The sequence below is a fragment of the Aptenodytes patagonicus genome, chromosome 11 (genome assembly GCF_965638725.1).
Source record: "Aptenodytes patagonicus chromosome 11, bAptPat1.pri.cur, whole genome shotgun sequence".
In the NCBI taxonomy this organism is placed as follows: domain Eukaryota; kingdom Metazoa; phylum Chordata; class Aves; order Sphenisciformes; family Spheniscidae; genus Aptenodytes; species Aptenodytes patagonicus.
This window is the reverse complement of record NC_134959.1, coordinates 24,515,232-24,536,760: the sequence shown is the minus strand read 5'-3', so window position 1 is coordinate 24,536,760 and position 21,529 is coordinate 24,515,232. Positions and strand designations below refer to the sequence as shown.

General features: G+C 60.4%; 1 protein-coding gene across 7 annotated transcripts; it reads left to right on the top strand.

Moving 5' to 3' along the window:
- The first annotated feature begins 200 nt into the window (after positions 1-200).
- KIFC3 (kinesin family member C3) lies at positions 201-21,474 on the top strand. Of its 7 annotated transcripts, XM_076349601.1 has the most exons (22): positions 5,081-5,242; positions 5,339-5,453; positions 7,102-7,247; positions 8,600-8,747; positions 10,887-11,083; positions 13,429-13,494; positions 14,096-14,239; positions 14,326-14,565; positions 14,764-14,937; positions 15,080-15,227; positions 15,320-15,450; positions 15,551-15,662; positions 15,929-16,110; positions 16,203-16,307; positions 16,571-16,701; positions 17,386-17,509; positions 17,986-18,115; positions 18,232-18,461; positions 19,139-19,273; positions 19,630-19,738; positions 20,052-20,080; positions 20,296-21,474. In XM_076349601.1, the coding sequence occupies exons 1-21, from the start codon at positions 5,105-5,107 to the stop codon at positions 20,054-20,056; spliced, it is 2,910 nt and encodes a 969-aa protein (XP_076205716.1). In that variant the 5' UTR covers positions 5,081-5,104; the 3' UTR covers positions 20,057-20,080; positions 20,296-21,474. The 7 variants fall into 7 exon arrangements, with proteins under 7 accessions (XP_076205718.1, XP_076205720.1, XP_076205721.1 ...); XM_076349603.1 differs by lacking the exons at positions 5,081-5,242; positions 20,052-20,080 and adding an exon at positions 201-315; XM_076349605.1 differs by lacking the exons at positions 5,081-5,242; positions 20,052-20,080 and adding an exon at positions 2,810-2,857.
- Positions 21,475-21,529: the final 55 nt, after the last annotated feature.

The window sequence follows — 21,529 nt, the reverse complement described above, 5'->3', positions numbered from 1 at the left end:
TGGGTCCGCTCAAAGCAGCATGGGCATCCCCCAGCCGACGGGGCAGTTTTAGCTTCGGCCGGGACACCTCGTGCTTGTTCTTAGCCTTGTTTCTAGGAAGTGCTTTATAAGCAGGAGCCCGTATTGGTTAATGCCATGAAACATTAATGACTTAGCAGGTGAGCTGCGGTCCTCCTGCAGAGCAGCTCACAGCTCGCCAGCAGCCAGCGTGGCACAGGATGAGCCCGGCGGTGCTTTGCTTAGGGGAGGCACAAGCGTTAAAGTCAAACCCAAGTTGTACCTGAAGCCAGCTGAAAAATATGACGAAGAGAAAAGGTAGGTAAAAGGGAGACACGGAGGCTGAGGTTTTGGTTAGATGGCTCTGCAATCCAGTCTGAGGTAGGAAATTCGGAGGGGTGGAAGAGCCGCCCACCTGATGGCTGCTATGTCTTGCACTGCGTTCCCCTGACTGCGTGCAGAGTAGAGTTTTTCTCTACCTGAATACAGCGGGTTGAAAAAGATGTTGCTTTTGTCATTTCCTTGATATAAAGGAGACTTGACGGGGGGGGGACACAGGCAGAGCCCAGCCGTGGCGTGCAGCAGCTCCCAGCCAGACCGGCCAGCTCCTCGGCTCTGGACTGGCTCCATGCTGGCCTGGCCTGCTCCCTACCACCCCGGCGGCCCAAACCTGGCCTAACCGGCTCACAGGGTTTGGCCAGGGGGGCTGAGCCGAGCAGCTGCGGAGCCCCCCGCCACCATTCAAAGCTGCTGCCCAGGCCGGCAGCATCCCAATGCGTCGGATTTAGGCAGCGATCCTTGCAACACCCCTCCCCAGCTCCCACTCTCCACCCAGCTCAACGCAACCCTATCTCAAGGATCAGAGCCTCCGGGTTGAATTAATTCAGTTGGTGAACTTTAAAATGAGTATTAAATTTCTGAGGAGCATGCTAAGACTTAATTAAAACTCCTATCTTTGCACGAAATGGCAATGTAGGAATGCAGGGGGTTTGTTCCTGCTTTGGTAAGTGTTTCATGTCGGCTTGGCAAACCGTGCCTCAGCAATGCCGAGAAATCCCCTCACCTCCTTAAGGAGGAGCAAAATTAGAATAATGAGCTGGATTATAATTAATTGTGCTCTGGGGACACGTTCTCACGATGTCTGGTGCTTCTGGTGGGAATTTTCTACAGGGAGCATCCCAATATACAAGAGGCTTCAGGTATGCTCCTGCCTGTGTTCCTGGACTAGGTTATCGGGTTGCTCGAAGGGCGGGGAGGGGGAGTTAAATTTTTGCTGGGATTTGGGGGATTTTTTTAGCCGTCTTACAGATGTAGGTTAAATATTTGCTCGGGGCAGAACAAATGCCTAATGCAAAAGGCCCTGCTCAGCGATGTGTTTCGATTGCTGGAGCTTCCCTTCATCCAAGTAAAAGGCGAATTAACCTGCCTGACTTAACAGCGTTGCAACAGCGATGCTTTTCAGCTACGGAAAAGGCTGGGCTAAAAGCAAAGAGCTAAACCCGTGCCGGGGTCACCGTCCCCGGGCAGCGTGCCCCACGGCGGGCCGTTGCCGCCGTTGCCGTCCGCAGAGGGCAGCTGTGTTTTAGCACTGATGGTCGTCGATATATCGAGCCTTCCCGCTACCTGCTGGGTGCTCGCAGGAGGGTGCCGCTGGCGGCGAGCCCTGCCGGTTGCTGCCTTTTCTCTGCCTGCCTGCAAAGCGGCGTTTCTAAAAATACCTTCAGCGATGTCGTCAGCCGGTGCTTGCTCAGGTCATGGAGATGTGACATCCAGGAAAAGGAGGACTGGGGCATCACTGGGGGACCAGGCTGAGATTATCCCAGCCAGTGTAGGCGATCCCTGCGGAGAGGAGGGTACGAGCAGGGTACCCGCTGCCTGCAGCCCCCCAGCCCATCCAGCAGCAAGTGCGCATCCCCCGGGATTTACAGCGCTGCCTTGAGCTAAATAGCATTGCGGCCAAGGAAAATGGAGCTGGTATCTGGCCACCAGCGTGCATCCAACCCTAAATAACCCCACTTCTGGATCCCTGGGGATCCTGTCCCTGGTGTGTTGGGGATGCCGGAAAGCCACACCATCCTCACCAAAAATCAGCCCTGCAGCTCGGAGGGGTGGGTTTTTTAGTGCTCACGGGTGACTATTTGAATATGGCTGTTGGCACAAAACCCCTTCCGCATCTCAAATTTTGCTCTATGCTTATTCATCAAGTTATTTTTCTAAACAGGGGAATTCACACATATGCCTGGTTAATTTAGACTTATTTGATGTAATTGATACAACTTATGTGCATTGCATAATTGCAATACCATTAAAAACCTGAAGCATTCAAAAGCCAGGAAATTACTTACCAGTTAAAGTCATTTACATAAACATCTATTTTGCCCTTACAGCTTGTAAATGAAGTCAGTGATGATACACCATTACAGTTGCTATCGGAAAGTAGAAAGTAACTTTATGTGTGTCAATATTACCACCAAACCAGCCAAAGGAGCTGCGCAGAAAATAGGATATTTATGCAAATCAGCACAACTGCTTAGGGCCTCTATGGGTACATATATGTACATATATATGTGTGTGTGTAGGCAGACACACGCATACACATCCACGCCGAGGGCGCTGCGCTGGGAATGTCAATAAACCTCAGCTGGAGCGAAGGGGAGGCGCCGCTTTGCAGAGGCTGGGAGGTTTTCGCTGGGCTTTTTTCTGCCGCGCTGGCTGCGGCGGGAAGGCAGCCGCAGCGCAGAGGTGGAGGCAGCTGCCGGGCCAGGATGGCATTTGCTTCTCAAGGACGAGGTGCTGCACCAGAGGCGGACCAGAGGCATGGGGACATGGAGGTGACCCTTCCCAGCCCCCTTTCCCTGGGGTGAGTGGCTGGAGCGGCTTGTCACCCCCCTCTGTGTCCCCCCCCCGGTGACTCCCCATCACCACCCATCCGTGGGGCTGGCTCGTGGCAGGGGATGGGGCAGCGTGTCCTGGGGGGGTCTCTGAGGTTGCCCAAGAGGGAGACAATGGGATGAAAGGACAAGGCCGAATCCTGCTCCAAACCCGGCCAGGAGTGAGCGAAAGGCTGTGACTGAGCGCGGCAGGGTGGGAGGTGGAGGACCCCTGGCCCGAGGGGAGCACACCCTGCTCACGGGCAGAGCCTTCTCCTTCCCAGCCCCACAGGGCTGGCACCAAACCTGCGTCTCCCAAGGGACCACCACCCCTGCATCCCCGAACCCCCTGAGGACCCATGCACCCCATGTGTCAGCCCGACGTCAGGCGTGCGGACGTGAGCCATCAGCACAGGGCACCCGCCACCGCCGCCACCACCACCACAGATGCCAAGTTAAGTTTTGTTGTGGGAAATATCCGGTACTGCCAGTTAATTACCATGAACAACTCATGAGTAACTTGTGTCACCCAAACCAGCCATTAACATAATGATCGTACGTGCAATACAGACAGGTAGATACAAATCACAGCCTAAAAACGCGTATAAATTATATTTAAAGCAGAACTTTTTATTGCCTTTCTGACACCAGGGCCTTTGGAGAGGTCTCAGGGCACGTTGCGCTGTTTTCTTCACGCCCGCAGGTTAGAAACAGGTTGTTTTCCCGGTGAAATCTGGGTCCCCGGACCCTGGCGAGCCTGGGATGCCGGTTGGCATTGGTGCCAGCTGATGCACTGGTGTTCGGGAGCGGTGGGGACGTGGCGGAGGGTGAGGGCACCGTTTGTCACCTCAGGTCCTCAGTGTATGGGTCACCAGCACCGCGGTCACCTTCTTGGTGGTGCTGGTGGCTCTGTCCCCGTCGTCCCCCAGGGAAGAGCGCCGCAGCCGCAGCCGTGCCAGGGTTTGGTGCTGGAGGAGAGGGGCAGGAGCACCCCAATGAGCTACGCCGGGAGGGGCGCGCGGGCAGGATGGGGGTACACCAGGGCTCCCTGAAGAACACCAGGAACCGGGGTGGGAAGGGCCAGGGACACGCCGGGGGTACCGGGGACACACCGGGAGCCCCTCAGGGCTCTGACAAGGCAGGGTCAGGGGAGCATGGGGGGACCGGGACGCCCTGGGAAGGCCTGGGGGGACATCGGGGCTCCCCTGAGCTCCCCGGGGCTCCGGCAAGAGGGGCTGGGGGTGTACCGGGGATGCACCGGGAGCTCCACGGGGCCGGGCCGGGGCCGTCCCCCCCCGGAGCCCCGTGCCCGCCGGGGCCGCCGCCGCCCGGCGCGGGGAGGGGGGGGGAGCCCCGCCTCCGCCGCCCGTCGCGGGGGGGGGAGGGGGGGCTTCGAGGGTTTCCATGGCAACGAGAGCGGGGCGGAGCTCGGCGTTTCCGTTACCGAAGTGCCCGGGAGGGCGGGGACGGGGACGGGGGACGGGGACGGGGCTGGCGCCGGCTGCCCCGCCGCTGCCGCCGCCCCGCGCCCGGTGAGTGGCCCCGCGGGGGCGGCACCGGCACCGCCGGAGAGGGGGTGAGCCGGGCTGGACCGGACCGGACCGGACCGGACCGGGGCTCCCTTTGTCTGAGGGGGCTGGGGGGCGCCCGGCACGGAGCGCCCCGTTAGCCTGCAGCGGGCGGCGCCGCCGGGACCGGCACCGGCACCGGGATCGGGATCTGCACCGGCACCGGCACCGGCACCGTGACCGGCGGGGCGCGGAGCGGGGCGGGGCGTTGCCGGGCCTCTGCGCACCGGGGCCGGCACCGGCATCGGGGGGGCGCGGGGCGGGGCTGCGCGTCCTGCGCGCCGGGACCGGGACCGGGACGTGGACCGGGACAGGGGACCGGGACCTGGGCACGGACCGGGACACGGGGCCGGCACCGCCGCGCCCACCCGGAGCCGCCCCCCCCCCCCCCCGGGGCCGCCGGCGCCACCGCGGCCGCCGGTTGGGAGAACAAGGGACCCCCGCGGCGGGCGGGGCGGCAGCCGGGGCTCCGCGCCCCTTTCCCCCGCCGAGGCACCCCCGGCCCCGGCGCTGCGCTGCGGAGCCCGCCGGGCTCCGGGCGGCGGGCGGGGGGGCTGCGGTGCCCGCCCGGCCCGGGGACGGCGCTGCCCTGGGCTGCCCGCGGTCCTGGAGTTAATAAATAAATAACCCCCAACTCGCAGTTAGGAGGAGCCTGGAAAGGCTTCAGCAATGAGTAAATTAATTACAGACACGGTTTATGTCACATCCGCCGGGAGCACGGAGGGAGCCCGGGGCTTTCGGCGCCCCGGCCCCGGGAGTGAAATCGGGATCGATGCAACTTTCCGTGGGATTCAGGAGTTGGGGATGGTATTGCCATCGTGGTTTGCTCCAGCACGGTCCCCTGGGCTTTCACGGCTGGAAACTGAGGCAGGCTGAGATGTCTTTCCTTGCGCTTATCTGCAGAGGTGTCGCTGTGCTCGGGACCCCCGTGCCATGATCACGTCCCGCAAAACCTGGGATCTGGGATCCGTGCCCTCCGCAAGAGCCGCCTGGAAGACGAAGGACCTTCCCCCGGACGGTGAGTACAGCGCGGTGGCTCGTCCTTTTCCCTTGGGGCTCAGCCTGCCGTGCTCACACCCTTGCTCACGCTTGGGGAAGGAGAGGCCGGGAACAGGCCAGCCTGCATTTTTCACATTTCTTTCCGGATGAAGCTCGGGATTTGAGAAACGGAGACTCAGAAGCAGGCATGAAGCGGTAGGCAGCCGGCGGGGTTGAGCAGAGCGGGCTGCCTCCATCTCCCTCCCGGCCCTTCTGGGCGGGAAGCTTAGGGAGAAAGGTTAAAATTTAACATGTAAGAAAGAAAACGGAGCGATACGCATGGCAGGGAAGACGTGGGGCCCTTGCTTCTCCCCGTCCTTGGCTCCTTGGAAGGGCTCCTTATCTCTCCCCGGTGCACAGACCCTGTAGGTGAGTTTAGTCGAGGGCTTTTCTCTGTGGCGGCTGAGCTGTTTTGCAGGCGGGCGGGTGACTGCTTGCCCCAACCTGCAGCTGCCTGTTGGGAAACAGCCCTTCCCGCCTCCCTCGCCAGTGGTGCCGGATGGGTTTCGGCAAAGGGGGAGGCTGAACCCCCCCATTTGGGCTTTTTTTGCCGTTGGCTTCAGTGTTTGCCATCCCTATGTGCTGGCAGCCGCTTATCCGGGCGCTGCTTCTTCCCTGGCATTTGGGCCAGCCCAGCCGAACGCTGGTCGGCATCAAAGCCTCCAAAAACAGGGTTTCTCAGCTCTTCCTCCGCCTGGCGGCTGCCGCTGCCCATGCCAGGATGGGGAACTCATCACCTTTTATCCGGGCATTCCCCAGCACTTTGGAAACTCTCGATTTTCACGGCGCGCGCAAAATGTTATGGCTAATTACAGGCTGGGAAGAAGTCCAGAGCGATGGACTGACTTTGTTGGGGCACGTCTCCCTCCAGATGCTGCTTCCGCCTCTAGCCCAAGCGCCTCTGAATGATTTTAGGGAAAAAAAACTGCATTAGTGGGGTTTTGTGGGTTGTTGATTTTTTTCCTGCCTGCCAGAGAAGCCATTTGGCTGCCCGTGGTGGTGCCAGTGCTTGTGGCAGGTGGATAGGAAGGGGGCACAGGGTCCCCACACAGGTCCTGTTGGGACGTAGTGCTCGCTAGCCACTTTATCCATGGCAGAGGAGGACACAGCCATGGGAATAAAAGCTCCTCAAGATGCTGTTTTCCTTCTAAGCGGCTCAGAATGCTGCTGCCCTGTCTGCTTTCGGGTTTGGCTGCATGACAAATAAAGGAAATATTTGGGGGCAGTGGAGGGAGATGACGCCGGCAGGGTCCGTCCGTCCGGTTTCGGTGATGCAAGCCAGCTTTGGCAGCTTTTCCAAGATAGGATCACGGGAAACGGAGCGGCTTGGCAAGGGGCAGGGGTGGGATGTCCCCAGCGGGGGCACAGATCTGGTCCTGCAGAGGACAGACGGATGCTACACCCTGAATTCTCATCACTAGTCGTTGGCAACCAGTCTCCGCCCCCTGAAGGGCTAATTTTTCTAATTAACATAATTAACATTTTTAATAAAACTCATGCACCGTCTCCGCTGCGCCGGTGCGGTGGTGGCAGTGAGGGGGAGGAGGTGGGTTTGCTGAGCAAGGCTGAAGGCTGTGTCCACCCTGGGCTCTCAGGTTGATCCAGTGATGCTTTTCACTCCGTCTCAGGCCGTGGGCAGGACACACTCGTCACCAGGAGTCGAGCGTACGCCTCTCCCCAGGTTCCTCTGCTGCCTGCACTGGTTCACCATAAAATCCTCAGCGTGAGCTGTTCGGACACTGCAGACCCCCGCGGGCTCTGCCTGGCTCTCCAGGTGAGGAGCGCTGAGCCGGCTGTGGCTTCGGTGGGGAGGTCGTTTTTGGGGTGGTGGGAAGGATGCCCCGTACCCTGCTGGGCCACCCCTCAGTGGGAGCTGGCTGGTCCCCCCCATCACCGCAGCAGGTTTTCTCCTCGACTCTGGTGCCGCGTGCCTCGAGCAGAGCTGCTGCCTGGGTGGGGAGGGAAGAGCATCTCTGGAAAGTCAGAAGGCATCAAAAAATGCTGGGGAACAGCCCAGAATAACATTTTCTGGGTCACTTCTGGGTCATGTAGGCAGGAGAGCTCAAGGCAGAAGGGTGATAAGAAAATGCAGTGCCGTGAGATGGTGTTTGCCAGTGGCACGGAGGAGGAGGAGGAGGAAGGCTACCGTGGCTGGGGACAGTGTCAGGACACCATGTACTGGTGTTGCTGCCACCAGTTCGTTCTGGGCTTCGGGCAAATCATTTAAATTCCCCTTCTTTGAAAAGAAGGAAAACACCTTCTTATCTCACACCAGCCTTGATTAATTCCCTCCGGCAAAACCCTCCCGGAGTCTCAAATGTAGAGGCACCGCAGACACGCGGCTTCTCCAGGAGGATGCTGCCGCTGCCTCCTTCCAAATTACTCTCAGAAATATTTGGCATGTACCGAGTATTTGCCCCTCTGCCGGGGTGAGATGTGTTTCCCTGGCGTCGCTGGCCCACGGGGCGATGCCACGGGCTGTGAGATAACATGTAAGTAAGAAAAGGCACTTTTGAGTGGGGCAGGGAGCGATTCTGAAAGCTTGGCCGATCGGCAGCTCAGCTTTCCAAAAGCATCCACGCCGTAGTGCTTTTTTAAATGGTGATTAAAAAAAAAAACAGATTTTTTTTTTCCCTGCAAGCCAGTGGTAGGCATGATAGGTACAGAAATTTGGGACCTTCTCTATATTCCTTTCCCTCCCTCCAGATTTCTTTGTTTTTTTCGGAGCTGTGCTCCATCCCATGGGGCATGGCATTACCTGAGCCACAGCTCACCAGCAAGCAACTTCACATTCAACCCTGTCTGCAAGCCAGGGTCTTTTATTTTAAGGCCATAGAGAGAAAAATAGGTAATATTCAGTATAACTGCATGAACAAGCTGAGGGAAGTTGTTGTTTATGGGGAGAACTAAAAGCAACACAATAAATTCATCGCGGCAGCTTCCCAACGCCGAAATCCCTCGGAGGGGGCGTTTCCCCAGGTCCCGCTGTCCTGTCCTCTGCGCCCTCCTCCCTGCTCGCTCCTCCTGGCCAGCCCGGTGAAACGCCGGCTGCTGGCACCGTGTCCACCACGATGTGCACGGTCGCTGCATCTCAGCTCTCCATCCTGTTTCTTCTTGCGGACGCAGGCCCTGCAGGAGACGGCGGGTGAGCAGCGGGAGGAGAGCCGGCACCGGGCCCCGACACCGGCCACGGAGGAGCCACCGGTGTCTCCCTGCGAGCCGGCAGCTGCCACACCGGTGCAGGCAGCCTCCACCATGAACCTGGAGAAAGCGGGTAAGGGGAAAGCCAGGATGCGTCAGCGGGCGCTCAGGAGGAGGGATGCGGTGGGATGAGCGCCTGGTATCTGCTGGTGGGTACCGGCGGGGCCTCTCCTCTTTCGGGGTGCACGTAGACACGCGGCCGCGCTCATGGCGGGGGGGGGATTGGGTCTTGGTAGGGATCAAACACCAGCCAGCTGTCGTGTGACGCCAGGTGACCGATGAATTATTTAACTGGGTGAACAGAGCAGGTGAGCGCCAGCAAACCCACCACTTTTTCTTCTCTCTTAAGGAAAATGTAACGTTTGTGGAAACACTTGCAGTGTGCATGACTGCGCTGGGGCAGGTGAATCCCCGTGGTTTCCCCTCTTTCTCCATCAGGACCAAATTGTCCGGGCTTGTCGGGGCGCATCCCCGAGCAGCTCCCGGTGCGGGGCGGCTGGTGGGAAGGGGCAGGAATGCAGGAGGAAGGGAGTCTGCGTGGCAATGGTAACGGGGCAGAGCCATGGAAACGGCCACCTTTCCAAACAGGTTTCAAAGCATTTTGGAAAACAGGAGGGTCAGTGTGCTGCGCCTGCCGCGCTCAGACCCCGCGTCGCCACCAGCGCATCTGCCCGGTGGTAGATGTAACGCAGGTCTGGCCGGCATCTCCTCTCCCAAGGATGCTCTTGCAGGAGGAAGGTGTTGGAGTGAGGAGGAGCGCGTTATCCATGCGGGATCACCCCTGCCCGGCAGTTTGACTTGCAGCCGGGTGTCATGGCCTTGAACCCAGCTCTGCCTTCAGTCCCAGCCCGGGGTTAGCGTGGATGATGTGTGCAGACACATGATGTTTCCACAGGAGCCCTGGTGCCTCCTGTAATCTTGTCTTATCCCTGCACGCTCCCCAAGGAGTGAGAGCTGGCGTTCCTGTTAACTTTAGGAGTTTTGGGGAAGGTTTTGTGTGTGTTGGGTTTAAAGGGAACATCACAGTCCCCTGCCTGAGCTGGGCTGAGCTTTCGGCACGGAAAGAAAGAAAAGCCAGTGCCCATCGGCACTGTTTCAGGGTACCCAGCCCAAGGCGGAAGACAAAATCCAGCGGTCACTTCTGCAGACATTGCCAGATAAGTCTCTTGGCACGCAGTCAACAGCAGAGCCGTGGTTTGGTCCCAGCATTTCATTTTTTGCCCGCTCTGCTGGCTCTTTAACTCCTTTTAAAGGTAGAAAGTCTGATTCACAGACAAAAAAAAAAGTCTTTCTTCTTGTATTCAGGACGTTTCCTATAAAGCAGGCAGCATCTGCCCGCAGGCAGCGAAGTGATTCCCAGCATCATCTCCTGCCTTTAAAACCTCAGGTTTCTGGTGGCAGCGGCTGAAATCCATGGCAGGCAGGGAAGGGCGCCAGGCAGCCGGGATCCTGGCCGCCGGTTCACCCGCCGCGGTGCCTCACCCCCACATTGGGAATGAGTCAGGCCAGCTCATTTCTTCTTGGGAACTACCAAGTCATTTAGGGATTCATTTGGTAGGCTCTGTTGTACGGGCCAGGTTGACTTCTGTCAGCACCGGTGGCTCTGTTAACACGCAGAAAACGATGTTTAAAATAGCACTAGGAAGGTTAGAAAGCCGAATGCGCAAGGATTAGGCAATGCGGCCATTCAGGGTACCCATATAATTTTAATTTGGCTTCCATTATATTTGTGTGTAATGATGCAGTCTTTAATAACATGATCACATACTGGTTTTCCACCGGCACCTGCTCATTCAGAAAAAAGGATGCTGGGATGAATCAGAGCGCCGTGGTGAAGGCGGTTGTTATCTGAGTGAGGTGTCAGCATCTCGGTGTGTGGTGGGGCTGGGTCACGGCGCGGTGGCATGGGCAGGCGCTCTGTGTTACGGCCTGGGATGCTCTGTTGGCATCGGCAGGTCCATTCGGCTCCCACCCCCGACACAGGGGCTCACCCGGCCGGACCCCCACGATTAGCCCAGCCGGCCATGGTCGGCACCGTGGCGCTCGGGATGCACCTCCCGGCACGTCACTGCTCTCCGTGGAACTTCTGCAAGTCTCGCTTCCCACGGTCCCATCTCCACCGCAGCCCCTGGGGACTCTTCCCATAGCTGGCGTCCTGTTCCCCAGTGAGGCAGCCGGATCCTGACCGGCTCCGTCTTTGCTCCCACTGCAGGAGGGAGGCTCTGCGGTGGGAAACGCGCCAGCCTGCCGGCGGCCCGGCCCTTCCCGGTGATCCAGAAGGTGATGGCCTCCATGGCGCATCTGCAGGAGGAGAAGCTGCGGCTGCAGGAGGAGCTGCTGGGGCTGCAGGAGAAGCTCACTGCCCGGGAGAACGACGAGGTCTCCCACTCTCTCCAGCTGCAAGGCCAGGTACGGCAGGGACAGGGGGACACGAGGGGGTCTGTCAGGGTCTCCAGCTTCAGGCTGTGGCTTGGCCAGAGCGCCGTGGCTTGTGGTTAGCGAGGGGCACACTTGGAAGGAGCATAGGACCTCGATCATGGAGCATCTTCTCCGCTTGGGTGCGTAGGGATGACCTGGGAGCCAGGTGCTCCTGAGCACTGCGGCTGTCCCACCGGCTTCAGCTGCATGTCCCTTGGGATGCTTGCAGCCCCCCGATTGACGTTACGGTGACACCGCGATAACGCCAGCGAGGGAGCCTGGCTCCTTGTACGTGACACGGCCAGCAGGGCTTTGGGCATCGGGGTTGCAGCCCTGTGGCAATCGTCCATCCTCCCAGCGCAGGAACGCCACTGCAGGATAAGCTCGTTAGACCAACCCAGCAGATTAATTTTAGTGACTTTTGAGAGTCAGAAGGTGGAAAGTGAATGTGAAGGCACAGAGTTGTCCGCTGAAAGGGAGAGCGTTTTGGCCGCCGCGACCAGAATCCCCCCAAAAAACATCTCCTGTGCCGGTGCGGCCGCATCCTTGGCGTGAGGACCTGGGTCGTCCCAGGGAGATTGAAATTCCAGCTGCCCGTAAAGGGATTTGCATGTGGCTGTTGTGGAAGCTGTTACAGTCAGGTTCTGCTTGTTCCACGGGTGTCAAAAAGGCGGAGGTAATTGTCCTGCATTTGGTTGGCATACTCTGCATGACACAAGCGTGAGCGCCAGCAGGATCTGGCCCTGCACTGACCAGTTCGGCAGCAAGCGCAGCCGACGCCGGCCGGAACGAAGCGCTGACCCAAACTTCCAAAGCTTGGGGATGGCCGGGCCACGGCTCGAGCCAGATCCGGCTGCCAAGGAGTCCCTGTCACCTCCAGAGAGCAGGATGCAGCTGGAGATGCTCGAGGTAGGGGATGGAGGTGGATCGGCATTTTCGGGTGCCACTGGCACAGGCAGCAGTGGGCAGGCTCCGGCGTGCGCGTTGGCCAGCTGGGGTGGCAGCTTCCCCGCAACAAGCCGTGACTCTGTCTTCTCGGTCCCTCCCCTCTTTTAAAAATACTTTAAAAACTACCTTAATAATCTACCTTACTGAATATGGAAATGGGATTTTCCCACTCAAGCGCGAGGCTGGTGCGCTTGGCGCGCACTTGGCCCCCCAGCCGGAGCGGAGGAGGCCGGCTGTGGAGGGAGGGGGATTCCCGATGCCGGCAGGGAGCAGCCGCCTTCCCCAGCTCGTGGCTGTAAGCGCGCGGAGCTCGCCCGCGGAACCCCCGGCAGTGCCCTCCCGAGCATGCGGGGCAGCACAGGAGGTGCTTGCCTGCCGCGCTGCCATCTCCACAAGGGCGTGGCTTAATAACTTACCGTCATTAATTACAGCACAATGTCAGCACGTCTGCATTTGTTATTAATCAGCAGTTCCTAAATTATGGTCCACAGAGGCCCGGTTGCTTAGAAAAAGCTGGTTATTGGGATGGGGCAATAGCCTGCCGTGTCCGGGCGAGGGGTTTGGCGGCTCAGCGGCTTCTGGGCGCGGGGAAACCGGGACCTGGGCTGGGGATCTGGGAGATGGCGGTGAAGCGCACGGCCAGGTCCGGCTCTCTCTGGAGTAAGTTTTGGGGAGGTGGCAATGCTCACCCAGCGGCCATTGTTTTTTGGGCACGGGGACAAGGCACGGAGCAGGTGGGCAACCCCCGTAAAAACACAGCTCGCGAGACCACTGGCTTTGCCAAGCACTCGCTGGCGCTGTTAATTCGAATAACTGCGTATTTTGGGGGGAGCCTCACTGTTCCCTGCACAAAAAATTGGAGGATTTATGAAATCCGCCTCGTTTTGTAGGGTGGGCAGCCTGGTCCCCATGGGATGGGCAGATGCCCGGATAGGGGTGGCTGGGGAGCATCCTCCCATCGGACTTGGACATGCGGACTTCTCAAAGAGCTCCTGCTCCCTCTTTCTCCCAAGATAACTTTCCTAGAAAGAGAAATAGAGAAGGCAAAGCAAAGCTGTGTTGGAAGGGCAGGACGAGGCACTTCTAGCTCTTTAAACACGGATAGGTTTGTTTTTTTCCTTCTCCAAAGACGATGCTATTTTTTTTTTTTTTTAATAATGGTTTCTGCTAATGCTCAACATGGACAAATTATACCCATGGTCGAACAAGGTCGAAGCAAGCCTTTCATTAACGCTTGTTTTAATCAGTTCATGTGAATCAGGTGCTCAGAGCGAGGTGGAAAATTAAGGCATAACGAAGGTGCAAGCCAGACTGGACGCTGGTGGCACCGCAGGGTCTCCTCCGAAAACTGCTGAGATGCTTCCTGGTTAACCTTGCTGTGTTGACAGGTTGAAACTCTGACGGCGAAGCTCCTGGAGCAGGCACAGGAGATCGGCCGGCTGCGCTCGGAGCTGGTGAGCTGCCATGGGGTTGGGCTGAGCCACCCTTGCCCTGAGGGATGCCGGAGCTGTGGGTCCCCTGAGGAGGAAGGGGGCACGTGGGGAGGGCGTAGAAGGATTAAAACCTCCCCAGGGTCGCCGTTGGGACCCTGCAAGCCGAGAGAGAGACATTGAGGGATGAAAGTTTGTGGGGTTTTCTGTCCAACACAGTGTTGTGACCGGTGGCCCCGGGGCGCAGCCGACAAAGGCTCCCCGGCACCGGCACCCTGCAGCGGGAAGCAAAAGCCCCTCTGGGGGCTGGGGCTACCCAGGGGACAGCAGGTGGGGGCTCCCCGAGTGTGGCACACTGGGGGCTCCCTGGGGGCAGCGGGCGGAGGCTCGTTGATGCAGCAGGCTGGGGGGCCTCCACTGTGGCAAGTGGGGGCTCCCCTGGGTGCAGTAGGCCGGGGGCTCCCCGATACAGTGGGCTGGGGGTTCCCTGAGGTGCAGCAGGCTGGAGCTCCCCGACGTAGCAGGCTGGGGGCTCCCCTGAGAACAGCAGGCAGGAGGTCCCCTGGGGACGGCAGGCTGGGGCTCCCCGGGGTACATCAGGCCTCCATCCCCCCCGCGTCGGCAGGGCGGCACGGACGCAGAGAAGCACCGGGACCTGCTGGCGGCCGAGAACGAGCGCTTGCGGCAGGAGATGAAGGCGTGTGAGGGGGAGCTGCGGGAGCTGCGGCGGCAGCAGCAGGCGCCGTGCCGGGACTGCGCCCACCTCCAGGTGAGTTGGCGGCGGTGGCAGTGGTGGCGGCAGGGTGACAGGCACCCATGGGTGACGCGGCCTCAGCTGTGCTGTTTCGGGGCCAGGAGAACGCTGGGCTGCAGGAGCGGCTGTCCCAGCTGCAGCGGGAGGCAGAGGAGATGCGGGTCAAGCTGGCAGAGCTGGACTTGGAGGTGCAGCAGAAGACGAACCGCTTGGCCGAGGTGGAGCTGCGGCTCAAGGACTCCCTGGCCGAGAGAGCCGAAGAAGAGGAGCGGCTCAGCCGGCGGCTGCGGGACAGCCAGGAGACCATTGCCAGCCTCAAGTCCCAGCCCCAGCAGATAAAGGTGAGCATCATGGGGCTCTCCATCTCTTCTAGCCAGGCAAGGGGAGCTGGGCCCAGTGGGTGCCCTGCAAGCACCACCCATCCCTCTGCCCTGAGCACATCAGCACGGCACCATGATTTTGTAAGTTAGCCCCGCCGGGCCAACACCGGCTGCATCCCAGGCCCCTCGGGCCCATCTCTGGGTGCTTTTCCCCCCCAGTACATCATCAAGACGGTGGAGGTAGAGTCGGCCAAGGCAAAGCAAGCCCTGTGCGAGAGCCAGTCCCGAAACCAGTACCTGCAGGAGCAGGTGGGGATGCAGAGGCAGGTGCTGAAGGAGATGGAGCAGCAGCTGCAGAGCTCCCAAAAGACGGCAGCTCAGCTCCGAGCTCAGGTTTGAATGCAACGGGTGTCATTCAGAAATCACCCCGCCCAGCTCCACCGTGGTTCCTGCCTGCGCGGTGCTTGCCGGGCGATGCGGTGTGGCAGCAGGTGGTCACCAGCTCAGCGTTACCCCCCCCCGGCTCCTCCCCCAGATCATGATGTACGAGGCCGAGCTGGAGCGAGCCCATGGGCAGATGCTGGAGGAGATGCAAGCCATGGAGGAGGAGAAGAACCGCGCCATCGAAGAGGCATTTTCCCGCGCCCAAGTGGAAATGAAGGCGGTGCACGAAAACCTGGCGGGTGAGGAGGGGGCAGGGGGCTCGCAGGGTCGCCCGACTGGTGTTGAGGGGGGTCATGCCACACCTGCCCCTCACCCCACCTTGTGCCTGCAGGCGTCCGGACCAACCTGCTGACGCTGCAGCCAGCGCTGCGCACTCTCACCCACGACTACAACAGCCTGAAGCGTCAGGTCCGCGACTTCCCCCTGCTCCTCCAGGAGACCCTGCGGAGCGCCAGGGCCGAGGTGAGCCCCCCGGGACCACCACCCCAGCTCTTCCCCATGCAGGGTGGGGATGCTGGGGCGGGGGGGGGTCGCTGAGCTGCTGCTCTCCATCCCCTCCCAGATCGGCCAGGCCATCGAGGATGTGCACAGCACCAACCGGGAGCTGCTGCGCAAGTACCGGCGGGAGCTGCAGCTCCGCAAGAAGTGTCATAACGAGCTGGTGCGGCTGAAAGGTGTGCGGGGGGGGGGTGGCAGGTCCCACCACGGGAGAGTGAGTCCCTGAGGGGGGGGCAGGACGGACAGGGGAGCATCACCCCGCTGCACCCCAGCACCATGGCTTGGGTGCTCCACATCCCCGTAAGACGCTCGGGTCGGCGATGGGATGCTTCGGTCGGCAGCGGGGTACAGCCTTCAGCCCATCCGGTGTTTGTGATGGTGACCGGGGGTGGCAGAGGGAGGTGCCGGAACTGACGCCATCTCTGCATCCCCCCGACCCAAGGGAACATCCGTGTTTTCGGGCGAGTCCGCCCCCTCACAAAGGAGGATGGCGAGGGCCCGGAGGCAGCCAATGCGGTGACCTTTGATGCCGATGATGATGCCATCCTGCACCTCCTGCACAAGGGGAAGCAGGTGTCCTTCGAGCTGGATAAGGTCTTCCCCCCGCAAGCGTCCCAGGAGGAGGTGGGTGCTGCCGTCCCGCGGGGACAGAAACGCTGCTGGTGTGAGGGGAGGACGCAGCCACCTTCTCATGATGGTCCCCGGTCTCCCCCCAGGTGTTTCAGGAGGTTCAAGCCCTGGTCACCTCCTGCATCGACGGCTACAACGTCTGCATCTTTGCCTACGGGCAGACGGGGGCGGGAAAAACCTACACGATGGAGGTGAATTTGCCTGGCTTTGCTCTTCTTCCTCGGCTTCCCATCCCATGGTGCCCAGTCTCGGCACCCTCCCTGGTTTAGACCAGGCTGGTGGCCAGCTCAGACCCGGGGTGCACCAGTGGTGGTCACTGCGGCTGCCAAGGGGTTTGTGCAGCCCTTTGTGACACCCACCCTGGGCTTTGCTCCTGCTCAGAAAAAAATGCAGAATAAAATGCAAGAGTGTTTCCCCCCCAACCCCCCCCCCATTTCTCACCCCAATCCACCAGGGAACAGCAGCAAACCCAGGGATCAACCAGCGGGCCCTGCAGCTCCTCTTCTCTGAGGTGCGGGGCAAGGCAGCCGACTGGGACTACGCCATCAGTGTCAGCGCTGCCGAGATTTACAATGAGGCACTCAGGTACGGGGAGGGGGGGGGGACTTTCTGGTGGGGCGAGCGGAGCTGCTGGGGAGCCAACATCAGTGGGCATCACCCCACGCTGCTCTCCTCCCCGTCCCACCAGCCCTGCCTTGGCTGCACAACTTGTTCCCAGGGCCTTGGGTGCTGGATTTGGCTGCGCAAGGATTTATTTTTAATTTTTTTTCGGTGCACACCGCCCTTTCAAAGCAGTCTCCCTCAAGCTCCATTACTTATACAGGCTCCCAGCCCTGCCATCACTCCCACTCCACTGGCCCTGATGCAGCCGGGGATCCCCCCCTCTCCTCCCTGCCTCTGCCTCCCTGGACGTTATATTTAGAAATTACTAACTGGGAGCTAGGAGCATGAGAAATATTTTCCTCCTCTGCCCAGCCACAGGCAGGAGGGGCCGGGAGGAGGCCGGGAGCGCATCCGTGTGGACAATGGGGACCGGGAATGGCAATAAAGAGCAGAGATGGGGTTGGGTGGGAGTGGGCACATGGGGAGCCGGCGGGAGCTGGAGAGCCGAGGTCTATACATAGGATGTGCGGCATCCCCGGGAGGAGAGGGCTGCTCTGGCAGCCTTGGCACGCAGCCCTGAGCCGTGGCGTGGATGCCATGCCGGAGGGGAGCAGGCACCCGTCATCCCCCTGGGGTGAGGATGGTGACGGGTACCCCTTTGCCCAGGGACTTGCTGGGGAAGGAGCCGCAGGAGAAGCTGGAGATCAAGCTGTGCCCCGACGGCAGTGGGCAGCTCTACGTGCCCGGGCTGACCGAGCTCAGGGTGCAGAGCGTGGAGGACATCAATAAGGTGCAGGGAGATGGGGGGGCGGCAGGAGCAGGAGGGTGGCATCAGGGGTGCGATGAACTGGGGGGGGTGGGGGGGTGGGGGTGTCTCTGGTGCATGACCCCTGGATTTGGGAGTATTTCTGAAGCACTGGGGAAGCGACAGAGACCAAAATAGGTCCCTGGGTGCAATGTGACGGTCGCTGTCCCATGAGGTGAGCTGCAGGGGGTTAAAAATAAAAGCGTGGGGCCCGGGCGGCTCCCAGGGGATTAGCAGGATGCCGGCTGTCGGCTGTCACTGCAGTGCCCTGCCTGTCACCCTCTGCCTTCAGTATGTCACCCAGGCTGAGACCTGACAGCGGTCATCACCCCAATGGACCAGACACCTTGTGGGGAGCGTCACTCGGGTTACGTCCCCAGGGGTCCCCGGGTCATGGCAGGGGTGGGGGTGGGGTTGTGGCAGGTTTGGGGCAGGCTGGCTTCACCCCCCACCCCCCCCAGGTCTTTGAGTTCGGCCATGTCAATCGGGCGACGGAGTGCACCAACCTGAACGAGCACAGCTCCCGCTCCCACGCCCTCCTCATTGTCACTGTCCGTGGCTTCGACCGCAGCACAGGGCTCCGCACCACAGGTGGGTGCCACGCAGCAAGCCCCTCACCGGGGCATCTGGGCTGCGGCATCCCCAGGGTGCACGGGGCCGGGTGCTGATGCCAGCTGGGGGGGGGGGGTTTGGCTTTGTGCCCCCAGGGAAACTGAACCTGGTGGACCTGGCGGGATCGGAGCGGGTCGGACGGTCAGGTGCGGAGGGCAGCCGGCTCCGCGAGGCGCAGCACATCAACAAGTCCCTCTCGGCGCTGGGCGACGTCATTTACGCCCTGCGCTCCCGGCAGGGCCACGTGCCCTTCCGCAACTCCAAGCTGACCTACCTGCTGCAGGACTCGCTCAGCGGTGACAGCAAGACCCTCATGATGGTGCAGGTAGGGGCCGGGCACCCGGCACCTGTAGACATCCCTGCGGCCAGTTGGCGCAGTTTTGGGGATGGGTTTGGTCCCTGCTCGCCCCTGTTCTGGGGCAGGCGGGAGGGATGCTGGAAGCAGGAGCTGGGCTGGGACCAGGGGACTGGGCTTGCACATGCGGTCATCATCTGATCTGCAGCCATGGTGCCAGGGGCAGCTCTGTCCCCATCTCTGCACCCCCATGAGGATGAGAGATGGGGGATGAACTTGGAGGTCCACGATCCTGCCCTCCCTGCCTGCACATGGGTGCTGTCCCTATGGGCACAATGTCCTTGCATGCTGACATCTCCCCATCTTGCTGGGAGGGTTTTATGCTCTGGCAGCTCCTCCATGCCCTGTGACCTGCCCCCCCCCCCCCCGCTGTCTGCGCCCACACCGAGCCCCCTCGGGGGCTGTCCGAGCCCCTGGCACCTGCTGCAGCTTTTCCCAGCTGTCCCTCGTGCCGGGGCAGTTGGTGACAGGGGATCCGGCTGGCTCACGCTGGCCCAGGCACGGATGGACGGGGCTATCCTGGGAGCAGCAGGTTAATAATAGCATCTCGCCAGTCTGGCACCAGCGTGTTTGCCGGTGTGGGGGAGCCCTGGGGGTGTGCAGGCAGCCGGCAGGGTGACTTTCTGCCTGCTCCTGCCTGACCGCAGGTCTCCCCCGCCGAGAAAAACACCAGCGAGACGCTGTGCTCCCTGAAGTTTGCTGAGAGGGTTCGCTCCGTGGAGCTGGGTCCCATCTCCCGCAAGGCTGAGCTGGCCTCCTGGCCCAGCCAAGAGCAGCTGGAGGTAACCGAGGGCCCGCTGGTGCCCTTCCTCTTCCCCCTCACCCCAGGGCGGGGTCCCCCTGTCTTGCCCCCATGTGTGATCCCCAGGGCTGTTTGCTGTTGGGTGTCCCACTGCAGCTGCCTCCGTTGGGGAGCATCACCCAGCGGGACACGGGCTGTCCCCAGGCAGTGGCATCCAGCCGATGCTGACACCTTGGCTCTTCCAAGCCCTGTTTTGCAGCAGCCCCGTGGTACCCCCAGAGCATATTTGGACACCTCTACCCAGGCAGGCACAATCTGCCCACGAGCCCATCCCCGTCCCTCCCCTCTGGGGACTGGCGTGGGCTGACCCTGTGGCTGTGCCCCATCTCCCCCCAGGGTGACTCGCCGGGGACCGCAGCACCCTCTGGCCGGGGCCACGCGTCCTCCAGCCCGGGGCAGCTCTCTGGCCGTGCCTCCTCCATCCGCAGGAAGCTCCAGACCTCAGGTGGGTGGAGGGGCACTGCGGCCCCCGCTCCGCACCCTGGGTGCCCGGCCAGGGTCTCTCTGTCAGAGGAGGCTCCCACCGCTAGCCTCGTCCCAGCCAGATGCTGGCAGGCAAAGCCTGCGCAGGGGAGCTAGCTGATTTGTAATCATCTCATTAACTAATGGCTAATTAGCCATCGGGAGCCTGGTTAGCACTTCCCCAAGAGCACCCTGGTGCAAAGCCGCTGCCGGCAGCTCAGGGTGCATGGGGGGAGCGACGCTGCGGGGCAGCAGCAGTGTCCCCCAGGCTGAACCTCTCTCCCTTTTGATTTCAGCCTGAATTAGGGGCAGCCGAGGCTGCCAGGTGAGTGCCTGCGGCCGGGAGCCGGTGGAGGGCTCTGCTTTGGCCCCGCTTCCCGGGCAGGGCAGGGGTGCTGGGCTGTGCCGCTCATGGGGATGCTTGCAGGGATGCTTGCAGTACCAGCTCAACGCAGCACCCGCTGAAATGCCACCGGAGGGGGCTGAGGCAGTGATGGCCGTGCCCCCTGCCCGGTGTGACCCACGCATGTCCCCCCCCAGGGAAGCTGAGGCCAGTCCCCGTGTGACGAGTGCCAGCCCCAGCACCAAACTCACTGCAGGACCCGGCCCCTCACGGTGCTACGGAGAGCCAGCTGCTGGAAGACATGAAGGCTTCGATGCCATTCCCTCGCCTACCAGGACCCGTGACCAGATGGTGACGGCACCTCTCACCATGAGCACCATGGGGCCAGGGTCTCCCAGCAGCCAGACCCCCATCTCAGGGTGGGGGACAGCAGTGCTGGGCAAGGATCTGCCCCCTCGGAGGCTCAGCTCTGTGACTGTTTGTTATTTTTGCTGGACAGAGGTTTTTGGCCAGAGTGGGGAGCTGCTGGGTGCTCCCTCCATCTCTCCAGCTTTGTTTTTACAACAGTAGAGGTATCTGGCTGGAGGGGGGGCTTGGAGCCAGGCGAGCCCCTGGACATCTCTGCTACCTGCCCAAGACTGTGTCCAGGCAGCTGCCCGCTGTCTTTCGGAGCAGCGCTTCCTCCATTTTAAGCCAGAAAAAATCCCAGCAGCTCCTTTCCCTGTAGGTTTCTCAAGCCCTGTTGTTGCATGAAGGCACCCTGGTGCCGTGCATGAGCCGAGCTGCCGTTCATCGTGGTGCTGGTGCTGCCAGGGCCCCGCGCCAGCCGCCCCGGCACAGAGGGAGAGTGGTTGCGGAGCTGCCCGCGTTACACAGCACCAGGGTGGATTTAGCAGTCTCAAATGAAGCTATTGTAAAGTTATTTACCAGTTGTCTTGTCAAGAGAGATCACACTGTGGTCAAGATGAAAGTGTTTGAAATATTTATACCCTGTTTACATGGTCTTGGAATGGAAAACAAGTGGGAAAAAAAACAAAAAACCCCAAACCTCCAGCCCAAAAGCCCATTGGCTTATGTGGCAGGATGGCGGCTGGCAGGGGGCTCAGAGGAGACAGCACTATCCCCTGCACCCCTGAGCACCCACCTGTGGGTACGCTTCCTCCTGCTGCAAATAACCGACTGGATGCACTGATGGCTCCTTCCCACCGCAGCCCTCTCCTCTCACTCTTCCACAGCATATTCTATTTAAAAAAAAAAAAAAAAAAAAAAGGGGGAAAATAAATTTAACCTTTTGTAAGATTAGATGTTTCTATGTATTTTAATAATTAAAAAAAAAAATCCTGTTTTGTAACAAAACTTATTTTAAATAAACTGTTAAAGCCAGTCCTCCTGCACTGCTGTTATTTCCTTGCAGGGGGTTTGAGCCCGGCT